The 24,121-nt window shown below is 36.7% G+C and overlaps 1 protein-coding gene across 1 annotated transcript in view; it reads left to right on the top strand.

The window, feature by feature from the left end:
• Trhde (thyrotropin releasing hormone degrading enzyme) overlaps positions 1-24,121 on the top strand; it is a 377,936-nt gene that overhangs the window by 188,114 nt on the left and 165,701 nt on the right. The window contains 2 exon segments of the mRNA XM_038315022.1: positions 2,995-3,149; positions 5,820-5,933. Of these exon segments, the coding sequence (XP_038170950.1) occupies positions 2,995-3,149; positions 5,820-5,933 (269 nt within the window).

The following is a 24,121-nucleotide window of genomic DNA, read 5'->3' as shown; positions in this document are numbered from 1 at the left end:
GTGTCTAAAATCTTTGGTACCAGCCAGCAAGTGCCCCCTCATCATACCTTCTATTCATTCATTCATTCATTCATTCATTTATTTATTTATTCATTCATTTATTTATTTATTTATTTATTTGTGTATGTGTGTGTTTGTATGTATGAAAGAACACACATGTTAGTATATGCTAGGACATGTGGAGGTCAGAGGTTTACTATTTTGGGCATCATTTCTCAGAAAACATTCAGCTTGTTTTCTGAGGTAGTTTCTCGCTTGTGATCTGGCAGTCACTGTGCAGACACACAAGCCTTCTTTCTGCTTGTGCAAAGTATTTGGCACTTCCCCACATGAACACACTGCTGTGTTTTCTATCCTCCTTCATGATATACTTGTACAGGTCTTCAAATAAGCTAGCTTCTAATATTGCTCACATGCCGGGAAAAGGTGATTATAGCAGAGAGACCTGCTTTGCCCATGCCTTCCATACTTATTCAGCCGGTAACATTCATTCCTAGCACTTCTTTTTTTTTGTTTTTGTTTTTTTTTTTTTTTTTAGTTTTATGAGACAGGGTTTCTCTGTAGCTTTGGAGCCTGTCCTGGAACTAGCGTTTGTAGACCAGGCTGGCCTCGAACTCACAGAGGTCCACCTGTCTCTGCCTTCTGAGTGCTGGGATAAAGGCGTGCGCCACCTCAGCCTGGAATCCTAGCACTTCTTAATTACTACATTTTCTTTCTTTCAGTTATTAGTCACTAGCTGAACTTCTCCATGCATAAACATTGCTCTGCAGATAGTAAGGGGCTTACCAGAACAATAATATAAATAATAATAATAATAAAGCAATACATTCATAAAGGCGATAAAATCAGTAAGGTTTTGCTGTGTACATAGGTGCACAGGTGACTTATTTTTGTTAATTAAAATCCTAGGAATGAACAGGCTATCCTCCATGCCTGTTTGACGCCTGATAAATGATACATTTTTCAAGAATCTTCCTATCAGATAATTTTATCTTCTCTCATAGAATTTTAAATGTTCTGTTTGTCGGTGTTACGGTTGTCACGTCTTCACTGTGAGTTTAAGCTGGAGAAGAATTAGGGCATATATTTGGCTTCCTTTAATGCATATTTCAGATTTCAGAGCAGCATCCACACTGAAAAGACGGAAATAAATATAAATCAATAGTGTGCTAAGACTGTTGACTATTCTATTCAATTATTTGTTGTGAAATATTTAAAGCACACATAAAAGGACGAATACTATTATGCCAATATCGATGTGCTCACCACCAGCTTTAAAACATTGATATGAAGACATTAATTCCTCATGTGGCTGTCCTCCATTCTTATTTTTTCTTCTCAATAGCAATCGTGATCCTGGAGTTAGAGTTAGGGTCTTTACCATTGCTCACTGTGTTTGTTGGCATGGATATTTTCCATTACTCTCTGTGTAACCTGCATGCGTGAAACACATTTACACTATGCAGTATTGTTTTCATTATTTCTGGTGAGTAAAGGGGTCATTTCATAACTTCTTTCTTCATTATTGTGTTTCTCAGATTGTCTATGCTGGTGCCTTTAGTGGCAGAACACGGTGGTGAGATCATTTATTTTAATTGCTCTGTACTATTCCTTTATGGAATGCTTTCTTCACTTCTTTGTGTATTATCTTGGCAGAAAAGCATTTAATTTCCTCCTCCTTTCCCTTTTAGAAACAATATTACAGTGAACATTCTCATACAGTTTCTTGATAGCCTTGGAGTACATTACTCCAAGGATTATACTGAGACCGATTTCCATTTTGGAATGAGGGTGTTCATTATGATGAGGAACAAATGCATAGGAGCCAGGGTTCAAACACTAATTGGCCCTTACTAGCATTTCCAGGAAGCAGTGGGCATCAGCTATTTTCTGCTCTTCTCCTGAGTGGGCATGCCTTACCTCAGCCCTTGGCATCAAACAGTCAACCTGGCAATGGTATTTTTGGCTGTAGTGTGTCCTGCCGGAGCCAATTCCCAGCTGCTACTGCCTGCTTTTGGAGCCAGAGACCAGCAGGTCTGTAGCTTCACACAATAACCACTTTGCATTTGGGTTCTATTTCAGTTCCACTGAGAGGTTTATTTACTTTCTGAGCCTGGGGATTAGTCCTCTTTCTAAATATTTTATTTACCATTGCTATGAGTCTGGAGCAGGGAGAGTAAGTGAAACATGTATTTCCTTCGCTCACTTTAATCAAAACTTGATAATAGCTGCACAACCTTTTAAAATAAGCGCACATTCTTAGACTCATCTAATCATGGGTTTTTCCAGCTGGAAGGCATTTTAAAGAAAAAGCCAATAAACCTTACTTTATAGGCGAGGGAATTGTGGTTCTGAGAAACTAAGTGATTTAGTGATGTCACATCTGTAGTTGATGGTGGCAAGCCCAGACCGAAGCCCGTGGGTCCACTCTATTCTCCCTCTGCCACTGCCTCCACCGTCATAGTTTTCTCTATAAGCTAAGATTAAATGTATCATTTTATTTTTAACAGGACCAAAAGAATGTACTAGAATTTACGAAATTAGAAAAAAAATGACAGTGCATTTAAAAACTAATATGAAGTGTTTTCTCTGAGATAGATTTGAGATAAAAGTGATAATATACTCAGCCCCACACTGAGCTGAGTAAATTTTCGTTAGAAGGCACAAAGCCTTTGACTCTGGCTTCCTGGTGCATTTGGCTTCCTTGACTTTCTGTAACTTATTAGGACGGGCCCATCAATAATGTTGCGGATCCTTCCAGCCCCCTGGAGTGCTGAGCCCGAAAATGAACTGTGATGAATGAATATGACGAGCATCGATAGTGATAGCCTATATTTCTACTGTCATGTAGACATGGCTGAGTGTTTAATTAAAGGAAGTAGTAATAAAGAGCAAGTGTTCCTTCTTATGAGCACTTTTGAACTGGCTAGCTTAAGAAATTTTGAATCTGGGGTTGCTGCTAAAACCTTTGGAACTGTTTTATTCTATTTCTAGATCTGTTAGCTGTGCCTAAGCATCCGTACGCTGCTATGGAGAACTGGGGACTAAGTATTTTTGTGGAACAGAGGATCCTGCTGGACCCCAGCGTTTCATCCATTTCATATTTGCTGGATGTCACCATGGTCATTGTTCACGAAATATGTCACCAGGTACGAGAAAACGACCAGGTGTAAGTATAATGGGAAACCGTCTGGAATGTGGGCTGGCTTCGCCCGTCCAGATGAGGAGCTTGGTTTGTGTCCTTCGAGCTATGGATTTATACAAACCACTGTGCAGTTCCTCGGCATGGCATGCCATTTTTCTCAGACAATTAGGTAAGCACACACACCTTAACTGACGGTATCGGGTAAGTAACTGTCACTGTGCTTAGCCAAAATGTGTGATGGAGCAGCTGCCCCTCCCGAGCCCCTGTGTAGTTGCTGATCAGCCATGCCTCTATTTCTTTGATTATTAGTGTGTACATATGGTAAGAGCAGTGAGAAATTGATTTATTTCCTTGTGGAGAGATGCTGCTGAGTTTTGCGTATGTGTCAAAATTTGCTTTTGCCAAAATCGGATTGTTATTCCTTCCCTGTCATGCAGACAAGTAGGAAGTCTTTCACTAACTCAGCAATAGACACTTTGTTCTCAAAATAGTGATTCTTTTTTTGTAAATTGGACAACTTCATCGTAAAACTAAGATAAAATTAATTTCTTTTTGATTTTATTAACTTTCTTAGTAGTGGGAGCTTGTTGATTGATACTTTGCAACACCTGTTAATTATGATTTTTGTGAAAAAAAAGTCACGGAAAACCGACGTTGTTAACAGATAGCAATGCTGACCCTATTGGCGAGGAACTATGGATATCATTCATGCTTCGAAAACCAGAAATCTCAGTGTGGTACTGTGTGACTTTATATACTACAAACTCCAAACCCTTTTAAAATGTAGAAGAACTGAAAAAGAGGGAAAATGCTGACAGTGAAGAAAGATGAGCGGTTAAATGCTTCTGAGTGAACGTTTTGATGAGGTCTATGCTTGGTGACTATTTGCCTGGCTATTTTCTGCCTCTTGCAGTGAGCCACTGAGAGAGTGATACCCTTGTGCCTACCAAGACCGACATGTTTCTATCTTAAGGTTACAGAGGAGCCACCGCGGGTGTACCTGGGGTCCTTCAGTGCCAGAGTGGTTCCTCCCTTGACTTACAGTCCTGAGGCAAATGGAATTTTTTTTTGGAATATTCCTGTAAAACAAAAGAGGTCTGTGTGTCCGTTGAGATGGGGCACAGCGGTGGTACTGTCAATGGTCAGGACTCTGCCTGTCCCACGTTTCCTGTTGTGCGTCAGTTTCCTATGGTAGCTCAGTGGTAGTAGGCCGCTTACCACAGAGAAAGGAGACAGGCTAAGGGAAACACCTGCCATGATTTTATTCCGATTTTTCATATTTGATTTCTCTGTTATCTTCCTCACCTGCTTGCTGTCACAATTCTGAAGACAAGTTGTCAATTGGAAAGAGTATTTTGGATATAGTAAAAGATGCAAAATAAAGGCTGCACAGACATTACCCTATTTGGAACTATATTTTTTTATATTTCAATAAGAGATTCCTTAAAGGAAATGATACTTTATTATTAACATTGGAACACGTGGTTGGGTCCCTAGCTATGCCTATGATACGCTAGAAGTTGTGCATGACCTTGCATGTCTTTAACTGTTGAGAATGTTTCAGTCTTCCTTTACCTGGTCTGCCAGAACCCAGCTTTCCCTATCTTCTGCTTCTCAAAGAACTTATTTTCACAGAGATTCTTTAACTGTGGGTTACTCATGTCTGTTATATGCTTGGAATCCTCTTGTCCAAGACTGTTCCATGGCTGGCTCCTTACCGTAAAAGTTTCAGCCCAAGTTTCATCTGCTCAGAGAAGGATTGTGTTTGTGTCGTCACAAGTGGTCCCATGCCCATTCCTCTGTTATTTTGTGAAGATTCAAATTTATGCTGCTTGTTACTATTGTTTTTAATTATGTAGCATCCGTAATTGTCACCTGTGTGGGAATAGACACTATCAAGGTTTTCTTAACTGAGTTTCAAATCTTTTTTTGAATGTTTGTGACTTGTGGTATGTTTTTGTTAACAATTTTAGAAAAAAAGTAAAGGTTTCAGAGTAGTGTATGGTTATTTTCTATTGTTAGTTAGTCAAAATACCAGTTAAAAATTTTCATGAGTCATATCAGATTTTATTGGCTCAATTGTTCATTCTCAGGCGAATCTAGTATGGAGGATCTTCAGAGCCTTTGGTGGGATTCATTAGTCAATGTGGGCTGTGATTTCCTTTTGTTTCAGAGGGAGATGCTTCATGACCACAGTGACTGCTCACTACCACTCTAGTGGCACTTCTGGGCCACCGTTCAGAGTCCTCTGCAAACTTCAACAGACACTGCTTCTAATTTCCATTCATTCATTGCAGTCTGCCCCCGTAGTGTCAAATAACTAAACATTTTCTTCTGTACAATGGGTCTTCCAGTCTCTGAAGACAGTTGTCACCGGTTTTGATTCATGGGCTCCTTTCTTCAACAACAAATTCCTATTGGGTTCCTTGATTCCGATTTTTGTTCTTCATTGAGCATATTCATAAAATACTAGTAGTCGTATTAATCACTACAGTCTTGCCACAACACATTTTAAGATCACAACATCAATTTCAGAGTGACTTCCAGTTATGATCATCACAGATTAGCCCATCTGATTTCAGGTAAAAACCTTCTGAGATGGATGCTATTTTTTTTTTTTTTGTTTTTTTTTCTTTGTTTTGTTTTCGTATGCTCATTCATTCTGTTCTTGCAGTGGTTCGGCGACCTCGTGACTCCGGTGTGGTGGGAAGATGTGTGGTTGAAGGAAGGCTTTGCCCACTACTTTGAATTTGTGGGCACGGATTACCTTTATCCTGGCTGGAACATGGTAAGTGCCCTCTTCTCTAATAATATGGTATTCCCAGGGGAAGGTTGAGCTGTGTACACTGAGCTTATGCCACCATTAGAGATATTTGAAAACACCAACCACTGCTTGAAAGTTCTCTGCCAGTGAAGGCCAACTAGCCAGAATTCAAATTTTACAATTCCAGAACTTACCATTTATCTTTTTCTCAAGAAGTTAAATATCACCGGACTTGTTATATATTGCCTTCAACATGTCACAATTTGTCTAAATGGAAACATTTTAGATTGCAGAGTTTTATAATATGAATTATCATATTAGTAATCATAAAGGGATTATTTTTTGAAATAATGAGGTTTACTATAATTAATAAGTGATATTTTAGGTATAGGAAGTATTTCAAAACAGAAAAATGAGAATACAATATTGCTTTCGAGATATGAAATATCTCTCGATAATAGATAACGTATTACGATGTGCTATTTCTATCAATAGGAATATTTGAGGAATTGGGTGACTTTATAACATGTCAGTAACTTGGTTTATGGCATTGTGCACATTAAAGGCATGCTCTAGTGTTGTCCTGAACTATGAACTGTGAGCAGGGCACTATCTGCCACAACTGTGATGCTTTAAGTCTCTCTGAAATCAAAAGTGTACAATGTTCTTTCTATGTCTTTTTAAACAAGGTTTTCATTTTATATAAGCTTCCCTTTACCTATACTTGACTAAATTAGTATTGATTAGAATCAACAACTTACACTGTTTTAGAGCTCAAAATTAAGATAAAATTGAAATTTATTTTAATTGGTTTTATTACTATGAGTAAAAAATTCAGTGTACCAACATTTAAATTTTGGAGGCACAATTTTTGCTTATAATCTATCTATGTGTCTGTATGTCTGTTTATTTACCTATTTATCTTTCTAAAATCACTGATTGCCTTTCAGATAAATTTACACATTCAATGTGAAAAATGCTGTGATTTGGAGTTTATTTAACATGTAGCTCAGAGGTAGCAAGCTTGCCTGACAACCACAAGACCTTCTGTTTGATCTCCACAATTAAAAATAAACAGTAAATGAAGAAAAAAATGTTCTTACAGAAATTTGAATTAAAGCAACACCTACTCTCCTATTTTATTGGAAGTATTCATTAGCAAATGTGAAGTTTTAATACTTAAATGTTTAAGATTATCAAAACATCTCAAAAAGTATCTTTTGGTTTTTAGAGGACTTTGAACCAGATTTAAAATTTTCATTATGCTGTGGATTATTGCCGATTTCTAATTTCATTACCTCTCAATATTAAACTATGTTCTTATTACAAAAGACATGTCACCCACATAGGTAAGGCTTTTTTTTAAAGCTCATTCAACTGCGTGTAATAAAATCCTCTCTATTCATCATTATGAAATGTACATCTTAGATTAAAAAGTAATCAGCAGAATAGTACGTGGGGTGAAACTGGATAGGTTTTGATGATTTTAAGCATGGCTGGATAGCCTTGGTTTTGGTGCCCTTACATTTTGTCTTGAAATATTTCATGTATTTTATTAGGTAAGTTATAAGCCTAAGTCTTATGGAGAAGATATTATGGGGAAGAGGTGTTGAAGTTGAAACTTAAAGTACAAGTGGCCTATCTTTGTACTTTTATAGAATATGTATTCAAAGCATGAAAACCTTGAGGTGTTAAGATATAAGACTTTATAAACATAATAATTACTTAAAAGTTGATAATGACATAATTAGAGTGACTTAGAAAGTTTACCTTATCAAATTAAGAAATGAAAGAAAGCTCCATTAACATTAATTTGCCAATTAATTGTGAGTAGAAGCAAATGTTCTTCATTTTCAGTTTTAAAATGTGCAAATACTTTCTGATCTTTGGTAGCCTTTTGTTTTGTAGGAATTGTATTTTTTAAATTAATGAAGTACTTCAATATGCTAAATTCACAAACCTTACCATGAGAAACTCTATGTATAAACTGTCCCTCCATGAAACATTAATATCTTCCTTGAAAATAAAATTTCAAGAATAAGTTAGCCACATAAATAAGAAAGGATGTCAAGTGGCTGTTTGGCTGTGCCAGCGCTATTTTTCATAATGGCATCAGCAGAAGAGTGAAAGAAATACTCGAGGAATCAAGAGTGATGCCCGCGTCAGCAGCAGCTCACTGCTGTGGTGTGTGCAGAAGCTCCTCTGAGTGCCTGTCTTGGGCTGCACTGGAGCTGAGCTGAAAATAGAAAAACCAGAAGCCAGACTCATGCCAGGAGTAAAGACTTTCAGAAAGTTGACCTTGTTTGTGGCTAATCCCAACAAAATGTGCTTTTTTTGAAAAAAAAAATTATTTTTAGACACCAGTACTCAAACACTGAAGGAGAGTTCCAATTTGATTGGAATATTACTATAACAATATACCTTGCCTGAAATAACACTAAAGAAGCTCACAATTATATGGTGGTGTTACGGAGCTCTTGCTCTGATTGGGGCTGATATCCCTGCTTAGCTAACAGTTGCTCAGCGGAACTATAGGTTATGATTCTGTGAGTGGTCATTAAATCCTAAGTGTGGTTTGTATCTCCAGTGATACTCCCTTGGAGAAAACTAATGTTTCTTTTGGGAAAGGCTGTGCGTCTTTTTGGTCCTGTTTAGTGACAGGATATTTTCATTGAAAGCCTAAAGGAGAGCAGGACTGTCTGCTTGAGGGTCTTGGGGTCTTGATCTTGAAAATAGACCTCTTTTGTGCATCTTCATTCATTACCCTCCCCTCTCCTATATGTAAATGTGTTTCCCAACTAAAAGCATAAACCGTTAAAAAATAGAACAATATCTCCTCAACCCTCTCTATTGTAAGACCTGAGAACCATGTGTCCCTATTCTGAGAGAGTCGGTTTTACTTTTTCCCCTCAGTATTTGTGTTAGCAACGTTCGCCATTTGTGGCTAATGGGCTTGTTGCCAAGAAGAGTTGAGAGAGGCTGTGGGAATAGCACCGCATGCACTAGAATCTTGCAAGTGTCATATCTGAATCAGCATTAGTGCAAGAGCAATCCTAAAGTGCACCAACGCACCTGCTGTCCCACAGACTAGATTTTAAACCAGGCTCAAAGGAGGATGCTCCAGGAACAGTGCCAGTGATAAGAGCAAATCTGTCACTTGGAGTCTAACCCACAGAGGATACGGCGAGTTTAAGAATTTCTACTGAGTACCAGTTAAAATAGCAACTGTGCTCATCAGTTTAACCCTTTGAAATAGTGCTCATTGTGATTACTATAATAAGAAGATGTGCTCATATGCCCCATTTTAGGCCCACCTCTTTCTTTTCATAGGAACATCTATTGGTAGACCTCCTTGACATTTGTCACAAGTGTCAGGAAGACCGCTCATCTGTGAATGCTTCAAGTACGCTAACTGCTTTAGCCTTACGGATTTAACTCACTTTTCAGCTTGAAACTGGAACTCAAGACTGGTTGATAGTTTTCACTTTTGTATTCAGTTGTTTGGAGTTTTAAAAATCAAAATCAAAACTTTAGCTTTGTTTGGGTGATTGAGGCTTTAGAGGAACTTCAGGGTTACCAAGGTGCACGTGCGTGCGTGGGTGTTTGTGTGTGTGTGTGTTTAGCTTACAGCTTTCACTTACTAACACAGTTGTAGAAAGAAGAGCATAAAGAAGCTCAGTTTGTCAGTAAGGACACACACACACACACACACACACACTCACACACAAGCCTGTCTGTTAGAGTGTATTTGAAAAGTCTTTCAAGAGCCGCCTTGTTTTTTCCTACATGGATGTTAAAATTTAAGACAAAGCTGCAAATGAAGAATTTCATATTTGTTCTTAATGGATGATTTTGTAAAAAGCGAAGGCATTTTTTCCCCCAGAAAGAAATAGTTTCAGGTTTTTATAATTTAAACCATGAGATCAAAGATAAATGAGCATTACCTGGGGAATAACGCGTAACGCGTGTCTTCTGAAGAAGCTGTTCAGATTTGCATGGTGCTGAGGGCTTTGAACATTTCCTTAGGAATTTCAAAACCAATAAAAATTGTACAGGGTTAGACACGGTGTAGGATGAAACCACCAACTTTGTCTGAACTCTGGTATAATGAAGTTTGTTCCTCCTTATGCTTGGCAGCATTGCAGAGTTACTCTATTCTTTGAAAGAAGATTCAGCTGTAGGCAGAATATTCCAGCTTGCTTAGATAAACACCAATGGAAGCATAATGCAAAAACGTATGGTGAATTACCCTTTCACGTATTGGTATTCTGAAATGCATGCTACTGACCATAGTAGTATAGCAGCGTATACCGCTATTTTTGCTGTCATTTTCCTTGCTTCTGGCAAAAATTTGTTAACTTTCAATAACATTAAAATGACAGAAGATATGTTGGTATTCATAATATTCTAGTTAAAAAGCATTTGCTGGTCATAGATTTTAACCTTATCACAAGTAAAGCTGAGGCCTCAGTGGAAAGCTAAAGAAGAAACACAATCCAGCTCATTTGGGGACAAGGAGAGCCTGGACCAACTCCTCACAAGTTTGAGGCTTCTCCCATCTTTCGTCAAGGTTACTTTAAATAGGATCCAGCTGTTGCTAGACAAGGATTTCAGAAACAACAAAGTAGCATGTGCAAGTAATCAAATTAAGAAAAAGAAATATATAAGAGTATTTTGTGGAAGAAAAAGATATTGAGTAATTTGATATTAGTTAATATATTGTCCACCTTGCAATTCTCATGGTTGAAATATATGATTATAACAAGAACTGTATGCATCAAAAATATTTGATGGTCTATGAGCTAGAGTAAGACATTATGCTAGACTGAGAGTGTCCATGGTCTCCTTTATATCAGACTGACACTATCATTCTTCTATCTGGTGGGCAGAAGGCTCCACTAAATGGGAATAGCAAACAAAATTTGGTAGGACACCATTCTGAGTACCCTCCCTGGTTCTACCATTCATAAATTTAAGAAGTCCCCTTTGGAAAAATTGTATGTCCTTACCTTTTTTTTTTTTAATCTCTTCTGAGGACTAATGATAGAAAATTCTACCAATTAGATTCCTATTTTGGTCAGTTTGTGTCATAATTGTCTTTAGAACCTGAAGATACTAAGGCATGTATCTCCTCCCTTTGCTTCAAGAACACCTGTGTCCAATTAATTCCTTTGATCATTTTATTTTCTTCTTTGCACATTTTATTTATAGTTCAATGACTTCTTCCGGACTGCTAATGTAAACTAGCCAATTTCATATGAAATGGTTGGTTGTATTGATACCACTTCTTCCCTTCCTATCCATTCAAGCATTTCATTAATTCTGTTTATTTCAGCTTAGGATTTAACAAGTTTTATTTAGCAACCTAAATGGAGCCATCTTCTGTGGAAATTCTATGGAGTAAATCTCATGTGAATGTTAGTTTAGAACTGCTATGTAACAGTATTTTGCATACATATTCACTGTGTTTATCCTCTGTATGATAGTTTCATATGCATAATTTCCCCTCTATCTGACTGACAACATACCTGTTAGCAGTGCTTTTGTTTATAGAGTAGCTCACACTACAGAGTCATAATAGTTTTTCAGACTACTCAAATTCATATATATGTTCTTAAAATAAAAATACCCTGCATATGCCGTTAAGATTTAACCAAATCACAGAGGACATTTAATTATTCATAATCGTTTTTATTTTTAGTGTCTGACGTGTCTTCTTCAATGGTTGACTGCTTCATTGATATGTTGAATTGCTGTCTGCTCTCATAGATTCTACTTCTGCATCTTGAGCTTCTTTAAAGTTGTCAACTTTGCCTACAAGAATGGCATAGGTTTTAAAATAAATTTTTCCTCAAAAGCAAACAATTGCTTTTGTTTACTTTTTGTTGTGTGGTAGTATTGAAGGTGATAGACGTTGATTTAAATATTATATAAATCTTTCAATTTATATATTTAAATATTATATATTCTTTCAATTTATATATTTAAATATTATATATTCTTTCAATTTTTGGATTGAATCCAAATTAGATGTGTTGTCCCTTCTAGCTCAATGTTCCCACGCATACTCTCTACTCATCCAGTTTTAAGTGCTTGGGATGCGATGTACTTCAGATAATGATTAATTGAAAGTCAAAACTCTTTCCATGTCAAGTTTATTGCCTTCCTTTCAAAACAATAAGGGATTTTCATGTAAACTTCTGATTTCTTTTGTGAGCTGACAGGCCAAATTAGTTATCATAACTGAAAATAATTGGACTTCACATAAGATAATACATTTTGTTTTCTTGCCAACTATGAAGCTTACCTTCTGTTTACCAAAAGATGAAAGATGTCCAAGAATTAACCTAGAATGCCTTGATCGCCTTTCACTACACTAAAGCTTTATTGATGATATTTTTGCTCATTTCTTTGTTAGGGTAAGAGAGTGTTCAAGTGAGGATTAGGTAATGATGTCCTCCTGGCGTTATAAAACTCTTTCAATAGCTAAGCAAGACTATTATTATTTTTTACCACAGTAATGTTATAGTTTTTAAGAATGATATTGAATGATTTTTCTACCCATTCCCATTCTTTGCTATGTGTGATCATATTTCTCCATTTTCAAATTACCCATGAAATCCATGCTTAAGTGTGTGAAGACAGTATACGAATTAAAGAATTATGATTTATGCTGCCATTCATTTTACCTGTTTTTCTCTTCATACTAGACACTTAAGTAGAATATTATTTTTAGCATCCAGAACTGGCTTTCTGATGTGATCTTTTGTCAATCACATTTCAAAATATTAGCAAAAGTAGGAGATTACTTCATATGCACGTGAATATATACAGTCCATTTGTGATTGGGACACAAGTACTTCATTATTTTTGATCATTTAAAATGTACTTCAAATCTAGGTTTCCATTTTGAAGAAGGAAACTGTGCCAACTACAAAATGGGTTTATTGTGCAATATGCTTGTAGTAGTCTCAGTCACAGTAATTTATCTGATTTGATTAAGTATATCGGCTTCCAGAACATTGTTTTTTGAAATTCTTTGATACCTCTAATTAAGCTTTTAAATTTAGTAAACTTTTTATCTTCACTAGAAAAGGAATTTCTCTCTTGTCAGAATAGTGTAGTTTTTCTGAGGTTAAGTTACTCATCAAACTGACCATGTATATCCCTAAATATTGGCCCCAAAGACAAAAGTCTTCCATTTAAAATACATTACTATAATCAGTAAGAAATTTATTACAGACTTAGGATGATTTGGATCATTATTTATTTCACAAATTAAAATAAAACAAATTAGTCACTTGGTAATCATGCTAATAATGTCTGGGTGTTGATTAGCTCTTCTTTAAAGTTACTCCAGACTAGAAACTTTCCATCAGAATTCAAAAGAAATGTAAAAGGAAATAGGTACCACACACACACACACACACACACACACCCACACACACACTAAAATACCTATATTACATTTTGTCAATAAAATATTAAAGCATCTCAATGCACCTGCTATTTACATCTAAAAATATTGGTGAATCAAACCTGAGTAACAGCTATTCTTTTTTTAACTTGATTGACCAATTTCTTTGTATTGAGGTGTCTTTTCAGTTGGCCAAAAATTAAGCATAAAGGAAAATATTTTTTTTTATGGCCAAAGTAAAGGCCAGGATTATTAAAACGTGATAGAAAAATTACCTTTCAGAGACATGTAATTTATGTGAAGCTTTTCAAAGGATGTGACACTTTAGAAAACTAGGAATGATGCCAACTTGTGGAGAACAGGAAGTGAATCTTCCTTACTAGATGGTATGCTTCTTCAGGGTAGACATCTTATTTTGTTGTTATTTTCAGCATTTAACTCAGTGTCACATACATGAGGTGTACAATAATAAAAGCATACCTCAAACTTAACAGGCAACTGTGAATTAAAAGTCAACAGAGAATTAATGAAATCCTGTAACAGCTTCTCTCATTGTATTGTGAGCTCAGTTATTGAGCTAAGAGATGAGCTGAAATTAGAAATAGATTAATTTTGAATGAGAACACTGCCTTCCTGTCTGACAGAATACAGGGAAAGATGTCAGCCTTCATGTTTAGAGAGGGTTATATTGTATCATAAGGCATATGGAGACTACTCACAATGAATCAGACTGTTAAGATAAAAAATATTGGACAACATGTTCATATTTTGTTACCATGATTGACATTGGAGACATCCTTAGAAATTTTCTGTAAGACTTTGGAATACAATAATTAATGAAAATATGAGTGATGGTAACATATGTTGGGTGGATTAGAAAAGGTTTTTATATAATTTGTATTTTTTTACTTTTCAAAATACAGTAACTTCATTAAATTTTTAAACTTAGTTTTGAGATTATAATATCACTACTTTTCCCCCTTCAGTTTTCTCATTTCTAAGCCCTCCAAGATACTCCTTCATGATTATGGCCTCTTCAACACCAACAGTACATGCTTGACTCTGGCACATTATCAAAATCAGCTGCCTATACAAGATGTTCAGAGTTGGGTCCTCTTCAGATACAGCTTATTGTGTGCTGGCACTGAGAAAACACTTCTCAGAGGTGGACTCAATAATGGTGGCTGCCTCCTCCTCTTCCTCCTCCTCCTCCTCCTCTTCCTCCTCCCACTCCTTTACTTCTTCCTCATCCTTTTCCTCCTCCACCTTTTATTATATTATTATTATTATTATTAAGTTTTTACATCTTGACCAGTTTCCACTCCCCTTTCTCTTCTAATCCCTCTCCCACCTCCCCTTTGTGTCCCCACCACCTTCCACTCCTACATCTATATTCAAGAAAGTGCAGGCCTTCCATGGATATCAACCAATTATGGCATATTAAGCTGTGGTAAGACTAGGTACCTTCCTCATTAAGGCTAGATAAGGTGACACAGTATGAGTAAAGGGGTCCCAAGAGCAGACAAAAGACTCTGTCCCCATTGTTGGTAATTCACAAGGAGACCAAACCATACAACTGTAACATATATGCAGAGGGCTCCCTGGTTGTCCTTTAAGTCTCTGTCATACTTATGAGCCCCAGTTAGTTGATTCTGTGGGATTTCTATTTTTATGCACTTTTTTTCATTTTACATACCAACCCCAGTACCCCCTCCTCCCTTTCTTTTGCTTCCTCCTACCCCCCATCCCACTCCCCATACACTCCTCAGAGGTGTTAAGACCTCGCTTGGGGAGTCTACAAGGTCATGCATAGCAACTTAAGGCAAGACAATGCTCCTCTTCCATGCTTAAAGAATGAGCACGATATCCCACCATAACGAATGAACTCCTAAAGGCTAGTTCATACACCCAGGATAAGTTCTGGTCCATTGCATGGCCACTCCCAACATATCAAGCCACATAACTCTAACCCATATTAATAAAGCCTAGTTCTGTTCCATGTAGGTTCCCCAGCTGTCAGCCCAGAGTCAGTGAGCTTACCTTAGCTAGGGTTAGCTGTCTCTGTGGTTTTCCCCATCATGATTTTGACCCCATTGGTCATATGATCCCCCCATCTTTCTAACTGAACTGCAGGAGCTCATCCCAGTGCTTGGCTGTGGATCACTGCATCTGCTTCCATCAGTTACTGAATGCAGATTCTATGATGACAATTAGGGTAGTCACTAATTTGATCAAGGGGGAAGGCCAGTTCAGGGACCCTCTCCAATATTGCTAGGAGTCTTAGCTGGGGTCATCCTTGTGGATTCCTGGGAGTTTTCTTAGTACCAAATTTCTCTCTAACTCCACACTGGCTCCCTCTATCAAGATACCTTTTTCATGCTCTCCCTCTCCATCTCTACACGACTCAATCATCTTGATCCCTCAAATTCCCATCTCCATCCCTTCTTTCTATCCCCCCTTGCCAGTTTATCCAGAAAATCTCAACTATTTCCCCTTCCTGGTGTCATTCCATGCGTGTTCCTCTTAGTGTCCCCCTTTTTACCTAGTTTCTCTGGGGTGATAGAATACAGCCTGGTTATCTGTTGCTTTAAGTCTAATATCCACTTATGAGTGAATATATACGTTAGTGTTTGTCTTTCTGGGTCTGGGATACCTCACTGAGGATGTTTTTTTCCAGTTACGTCCATTTGCCTGTAAATTTCAAATTTCAAAATGTTGGTTTTTTTATTTTTTTTTTGTTTGTTTTGTTCATTTATTTCTTCTGAATGTTCCTCCATTGTGTAAATCTACCACATTTTCTTTATCCATTTTTTGGTTAGGCTGTTTCCAGGTTTTGGCTATTAAAAATAATTCTGCTATGAACATAGTTGAGCAAATGTCATTGTGATATGGTTGTGCATCTTTGGGTTTATACTCAAGAGTGTTGTCACTGGGTCTTGAGGTAGATTGATTCCCAATTTTCTGAAAAACTGCCATGCTGATTTCCAAAGAGACTGTAAAAGTTTGCACTCCTGAGTAAATTGGGAGCATGGGAACCTTGGAGGAGGGTTGAAGGGGAGGGGATAAGCAAGGAGGGGAGCAGAGAAAAATATAGAGCTCAATAAAAATCAATAAAAAGTTTGCACTCCTACAAGCAATGGAAGAGTGTTCCCCTTACTCTACATCCGCTTCAGCATAAGCTGTCATCAGTGTTTTTGATCTTAGCCCTTCTGATTTGCGTAAGATGGTATCTCAGAGCTGTTTTGATTTATATTTCTCTGATGACTAAAGATGTTGAGCAATTCCTTAAATGTCTTTTGGCCATTTGAGATTCTTCTGTTGAAAATTTTCTGTTTAGAGCTATACCCCATTTTAAAATTTGGATTATTTGGTATTTTGATGTCTGATTTCTTGAGTTCTTTATATATTTTGAAAATCAGCCTTCTGTCAGATGTGGGACTAGTGTAGATCTTTCCCCATTTTGTAGGGTGCCATTTTATCATGTTGACCACGTCCCTTGACTTACAAAAACTTTTCAGTTTCAGGAGTTACCACTTATTAATTGTCAATCTTAGTGTCTATGCTACTGGTGTTACATTCAGGAAGTGGTCTCCTGTGCCAATGCTTTCAAGGCTACTTTCCACTTTCTCTTCTATCAGCTTCAGTATAACTGGATTTATGTTGAGGTCTTTGATCCATTTTAACTTGAGTTTTGTACACGGTGATAGATATGAATTTATTTGCATTCTTCTACATGTCAAAATCCAGTTGTGCCAGAACCATTTGTTGAAGATACTTCCTTTTTTTCCATTGTATGGTTTTGGCTTCTTTGTCAAATATCAGGTGTTTATAGGTGTGTAGACTTATGTCATGGTCTTCAATTCAATTCGATTGGTCCCCCTGTGTTTTTTGCCAATACCAAGCTGTTTTCATTACTGTAGCTCTATAGTATAGCTTGAAATCAGAGATGGTGATGCCTCAGGATGTTCTGCTATCTTGAGTTTTTTGTTTTTCCATATGAAGTTGAGTATTGTTCTTTCGATGTATGTGAAGAATTGTGTTGGGATTTTGATGGGAATTGCATTGAATTTAGATTGTTTTTGGTAAGATTGCCATTTTTACTATGTTAATCCTACTGATCCATGAACATGGGAGATCTTACCATTTTCTGATCTCTTTCCCAATTTCTTTCTTCAGTGACTGAAAATTCTTGTCATATAAGTCTTTCACTTTTTTGGTCAGAATTAACCCAAGATATTTTATATTATTTGTGGCTATTGTAAAGAGTGTGTTTCTCTTATTTCTTTCTTACCCTATTTATCATTTGTATATAGGAGGATTACTGAGTTTTTTGAGTAAATCTTTTATGTGGGCACATTACCAAAGGTATTTATCAGCTTTGGAGTTCTTGAGGTTACTTATGTATATTATCATATCATCTGCAAAATCAAAAGTTTGAATTCTTTCTTTCCAGTTTACATCCTCTTGATCCCCTTTAGTTGTCTTAATGCTCTAGCTAGAACTTAAAATACTATATTGAATTGATATAAAGAGAGTGGACATTTTTGTCTTGTCCCTGATTGTAGTAGAAAGACTTTGAGTGTCTCTCTGTTTAATGTGATGTTGGCTGTATGCTTCCTGTATATTGCCTTTATTATGTTTAGGTAAATTCCTTGTATTCCTGTTTTCTCCAGAACCTTTATTATGAAGGGGTGTTAGATTTTGTTACAGGCTTCTGCAGTATCTAATGAGATGATCATGTCCTTGATCCCTCTGACTCCTTCAACACCCTCCCCCCCAAACAGGATTCTGAGAGCTCTGAAAAATGCTTAGCTGTGGGTCTCTGCATCTGTTTTAGTCATGAATGATTCCAAGGAGTCAAGCTAAGGCTTGACTCTTCTTGCCTGGTGGGGACTGGAACACAAGAAGAGAGGCCAAGGGAAGGTGAAGGTTTATTCATTGGTGAAGGTTTAGCCTCAGTTGCAGTGGGGAAATCAGGATATCAGAGTAATGACTATCATGTGAAGATCCCCAAGGACAGAAGCTGGCATTTGATGGAGCTGACTGGGCTTAGAGATAAAATGTGTGTGTTGTAGACAGCAAAGCAGGAGAAATGGAGCTGACTAGACCATTTGGAGACCAGAAGATCCTGAATTTTAGATATTAGACCATATGTTATTTATATAATTCTATTTTGGTTTGGTTGGTCCAATTGTGATGGTGACATTTCTTCACTTTTGAAGTAAGAATGTAGGTAACTTATTTTTTTTTTTTAATTTTTTGGAAGAAACTTGAGTTACTCTGACATATAGTAGAACATTGGATTTTTAAAAATAACTTAGACTTTTAAAGTATGAAAGATAAAGGCAGGGACTCAATGTTATAGTGTTTGTATTGTGAATTAACTGTCAACATGAGATGTAGGGGAGGAAAAAGAGAAGTTTATGGTTTATGTTTTAATAAAAAATATTTGTGTTTCAAATTCAAAAAGAAAAGATCATGGTCTCTAATCCTACTAACTGTTAATCTGTAGTTTTCAACTCACTATATAGCCTTAAAATCTTGAGCAGTCTGACAGTACTTCCCAAGTGCCTGGATTTCCGAATGTGCTCAGCAATATTGCTATATCTTAATAGTTCATGGGCACCTCTGCAGATGAATCACGGTTTGGTTATATACAATTCAGCACATTTTGTGTTACATCTTGCCTTTTTCCCTTTGCCATATCAAGCCTTGGATAATATAAAACATGACACATTCAGCCTGGATGTTAAAACAAGATATCAGGCAGTTGAGGATGCGATCTCCAGAGAGAAACAATTTAACTCACTTCCTCTGAGTTAGTGATGTTTGAGAGTATCATAGCTCATAAAGACACGTGCTAACATTTATCTAGGATTTTGAGAGGTTTATAAAATCTTCAAAGATATTTTTATGGAAAAATAACCACTTTTAGTATATTCATTGGTTAAGATTTCTTAGGGAGTGTGTGGTTTCCCAATGGAGAAAATGTTGGAGATAGTCAAAAATACACTGAACATATAATTTCAGTTATTTGTTGAAAGGTTTATGTGAAATCACAGAATAATATTTCATCAATAGAAAACTACCTGGAGTCTAGGAAGCATGCAGTACTTTCCGCAGAAGGTTATGTAAACAATTGTGGAACCAAAATTTTCTGCTGAGTGCTTGTATCATTGTAGGCATTGATGGTGATTAGTTTTTAAATTATTCGTCAATGCCTGCTACATATGTGTGTGTCTGTACAAGTTTGACTCTGATACAAATGAGCTACTTTAACAAGCTGGCCATGGAAATGCTTATTAACATCTTGGGTGTGTATTTTAAACAGCAGCCTTTGAAATGTTAATTTTGAAGCACATTACTGCACGAGAGCGACATTTGTTTCCACTAGCTCTTTATTTCTATTCTGCCGATCAGATGATTTGGCTGTGGGTAAATATTAACTACTCAGTTAAATGTGATATACTTTTTACAAATAAGTCTAATCTCAGTCTTTCCAATAGAAATCTTAAAATACTCTTAGAAGTATGCAAAACAGAATAACAATATGAAAATATAAAGTTATTTCAATGTTATAAGATCTCAAGTTCAAGTAATTTCTAATTTTCACAATGAGTACTTTGTGTTATAAATTTGCGAAATATGACAGCTACAATGTTAGCCATTTTATCTGCATAAAATGTTATTTTCCTCCAGCATATTTACTTTTATTGTTGGAATTACTGATCTTATTCCTCTGCTGTTAACTTCTTGTCATGGTTTGAGGAGGGCATGAAAACCAAGAGTAAAATGTCTAACTCTGCAATGCTAGGTATGCTAGTAGTCCTCATTAAATCTTTTTATAAAGTAATGGCTTCAGGTTAATGTTGGCTCGTGGGATTTTGTTTTATCTGTGGAATGTTCAAAGTCTTTAACATGTGGAAGCTCAGATTCCATACTTGTAAAAAGTGATTTATCATATTTCTTCTTTTCATGGTGGTTAGAGTTTAGTCAGGCTGGTTACAGATATTAAAAGTAGTTTTACTTATCCCTTTCATTCTATTCTCTATTATAACACTCTATCCCATGAACACTGTATCATGGTAGGATATCAGCCATTTATACTCATTTCTGTTTTTCATGCTATGCACTGCATAGCTAATAGGTGGGAATTGTGTCTCTGTTGTATTTCCCCAGGGCATAGCACAGAACCTTACCTATGGCAGACAGTAAATATATGGGATTTCACTGTTCTGCTTTTATCAAATGAACAGAGATTCTCATTGAGTTGAACTCAAAGGTTAGACAACTGTACTTATCTCTATGAAGGATTGTGAACATTAAAAACTGAAAAAAGGAACTCCTTATATAAATGCATAAATTAGCATAAAATGAAATGTTTGAACTCACTTTGATATTTTTATTTTATGTATACATCTATACCCATAATTTTGTTTATGTCTACAGCTAATTCATATATGGGTTTTCAAAATAAATACTTTATTTGACCATCCTTGCTTGCCAGGGAATGAGGCTAAATTTTATGGAAATGACTGGCAATACTATTTTGTGATTAAGAAGACAAAGTCCATATTGTGCAGTCATTGTCCTCAGTTGTGCAATGCTTTTCTGCTTCTCGTTCTCATTGCTCATGGCTCCAGTCTAGCAACTCGCTACTCTCTAGACTTCTCAGAAGGCAGGTCCCACAGTGTCACATAACTGCAGCTTCTAAGAGTCCTTGGAAATTATGATCTTGTGTGTCTCCCTTTCATCACTTGAGATTTGCTCTATAACCTGCACCACGAAAACCTCTCTGTGTAGGACCCTCCAAGAATAAAACCATTCCTTGGCTTTTCGCTAATTCCCTTTTGCCCCAAATGTCCTTTACTGTCACTTATTCCTCAAATACTTAAATAATTTGTAAAAATGCAGTTTAAACTCTTGCTTAGAAGCTTTTCCTGCCTCCCTCAGGCATAACAAGTCACACCCTTCTCACGACTGTCTTTCTGTGTCCTGAGCCCACTTTCATTTTCGCATATAATAGGTTGTGTTTTAACATCTGCTTTCATCTTTGCCTCTCTTTCTACTACTGTGAAGTCTTTGAATACAGAATCTATGGCTCTTTCTGTCCTTAGAACCAAGTACGCCATCTGGGATCCGGCAGGTGCTTAACGAATCTATGTCAAGCTAATTCACTTATTTAATCTTCGCAGCTGCACGTGTGAATGCTAAGGGCTCAAAAGTTTGTGTGGGCTCCCAAGGTTGTATGGCCAGAGAAAGGCAGATGGACTTCCACTGTGGCCTCTTGCGTCAACTTTGCACACTCATCAGCCAGCCTTTTCTCCTAAGTATATCAAAAGAATCAATAATGTTCAGATCCAACTTCTAGGCATAACTGAGTCTTTGTAACTGATTGGATGCCACTCGGGTCTGCCTTGAGATTTTTTTTGCTCTTTTTTATGCCTTTGAATATTTCACCACTACTTGATTTGTGTCGGCCATGTCCCTCATCTTCCTTGTCTTTGGTTTGACTCTCTGATCTCAGAGATTTCTCTATGGTTTTTTTTCCCTTTATATGTTTTCTTCTGGTGACAGATTCACAGCATGTGACTAATATTTCACCTTATTACCCTTCCTTAGACTTCCTGTAGGAAGTTGCCGATATCTTGAACTTTGCTTCTCGTTTGAGAGGTCACATCCAGCAACTCTGTTTGGAGCGGCCATCTTCTCATCTAGCTCTTAGACTTGACATGTCCAGTCAGAAGCCCCTTTGGAGCACTGAGGACTATAATTTCCTGGATATTTAATGATGTGTTAAGAATTCTTAACTTTCTTCACCTACACACAGCCAAAAACCAATCTACAAGCTGCTGATGTTATAAAAAGTGATTTCCGAAGTGAATTCTGGGCTCTGTTCATATTCTTTAGCAACTACTATGTATTTTCAAAAGATAATTTAGCCCTCTCTCTTATACCCAAGTCCTTACCTGCAGTTGTTTATGAGACTCTATTGTGTGCTCATAGGCATGTGTAAAACTGTTTTTTTAAAGCATATTCTCCCAACCACATATTTCCAACCTTTATGTCAATTGTCCTCAACTTTTCTTTTCTTTTCTTTTCTTTTTTTTTTTTTTTTTTGGTTTTTTTCAAGACAGGGCTTACCTGTAGTTTCTAGAGCCTGTCCTGGAACTAGCTCCTGTAGACCAGGCTGGCCTCGAACTCAGAGATTCGCCTGCCTCTGCCTCCCGAGTGCCGGGATTAAAGGCATGTGCCACCACCGCCCGGCTTTCAACTTTTTAAGTCCTGTTGATACTAAAAGCCATATAGTAATTTCAAAGCATGGAAAATACTTAAGATATCTCTCAAATCCATCTCTGCTTCAGCAGCTAACTGTCCTGTTCCATCGTTCCTGCTTCTACCCATAGACTAGTGATTACTTCCTGTCTCTGGGCTCTATTAGCTATCTTGTATACAACAGCTACAACCTGTCATGATACCTATTACTGTCCATTTATTAACATCAAACTCCTCAACCTCATAATTGAGGATTCAAGTGGTGTGGATTTTTTTTATTGCATGTTTACTCTGTCGTGGATTTGTCCCTATTTAGCGGCTTCCCCTCCCATCTCTCAGGCACCTACTTGGATGCAGTTTGTTCTGTTAAACTAATTCATCATTTTATCCCCTGAGTTTTCTAGCACCCATTCTGTTATAATCGTTTTGCTGTGCACCTGTCTATTGTAGTTCTTTTCTCTTCTTGAGTTCAAGAGTAGGAAGTTCAGGATTTAGTCCTCCATTCATTCCACAAATGCAGTATTATATCTGGCATAGAGTGGGAATTCAATAGATATTTATTGAAGAAATCAATGGACAAATAAAATAATGGCTGTGTGGTTTTCATGAACAATTCTGCAGTTACCCATTCTTTATTTTTCTGAAATGTCTTTATAAATGTCTCAAGTTCAAATCACAGACACACACACACACACACACACACACAATCTAATAGTGGAAAAATGACATTTTTTATAGTACTGTAACTGTTGCAATAAAGACATGCATGATTCAATTCTGACTAATATCTACGTTAAAACTGTGGAATTTGTGGTTATGTGGTTAATGTTAATACCAAACTTCTTTTTAAAAGATTTTAAAGTGCCCCATCTCCTTTTATGTGCTGCCTTTTAAAAGTGGTAGATTACAAATGATACCAGCCTGAAATATGGGAATAAAAGAAAAACGAGGTACTACACATTCACTGAGTATATGATACAGACACCCCAGAGCACACACATACATATACATTCTAAATTAAATATTCTAAAGGTTAGATTATTTTTTTACTCTTTAAAGAAAGTCTCCAAAGATGAGTCAATTATTGTATAGCTTTCCTAAAAATCAGGTTGGCAGCTTTAATCTATATAATAAAACTATTATTTCATTCCCTATGGCCAACTATTTTATTTTAACTCTTATTGAATATTGTAAAAATGGATACTTTTACTTCAGTTTTTAACATTCATCGCTCCAGATAAATGGTTTACAATTAGCTAACACTGACTAAGATGGCTATTGTTACTATAGGGGCTATTGGTCTTAATAATATAGGCTTTAGCCAGGTAGTTTCTTACTTTGTAGTGATGTAGGTATTTTAAAAAGGTACAGTTCCCTTCTTCCTGTGAGTTATCGGTAGTACTGTCAAACTGAATTTGCCTCTGGCTAGAATTTTATTTTGTTTTCTTTTTTCCTTCCTCAGTTTCACATATGCTATCTTTTTTTGCTTTGTATGTTCTCCCCTACCAGGAACACAGGC

Source organism: Arvicola amphibius, chromosome 17 (genome assembly GCF_903992535.2).
Source record: "Arvicola amphibius chromosome 17, mArvAmp1.2, whole genome shotgun sequence".
Classification (NCBI taxonomy): Eukaryota; Metazoa; Chordata; class Mammalia; order Rodentia; family Cricetidae; genus Arvicola; species Arvicola amphibius.
The sequence above is the reverse complement of the archived record's forward strand: the minus strand, read 5'-3'. Positions and strand labels throughout refer to the sequence as shown.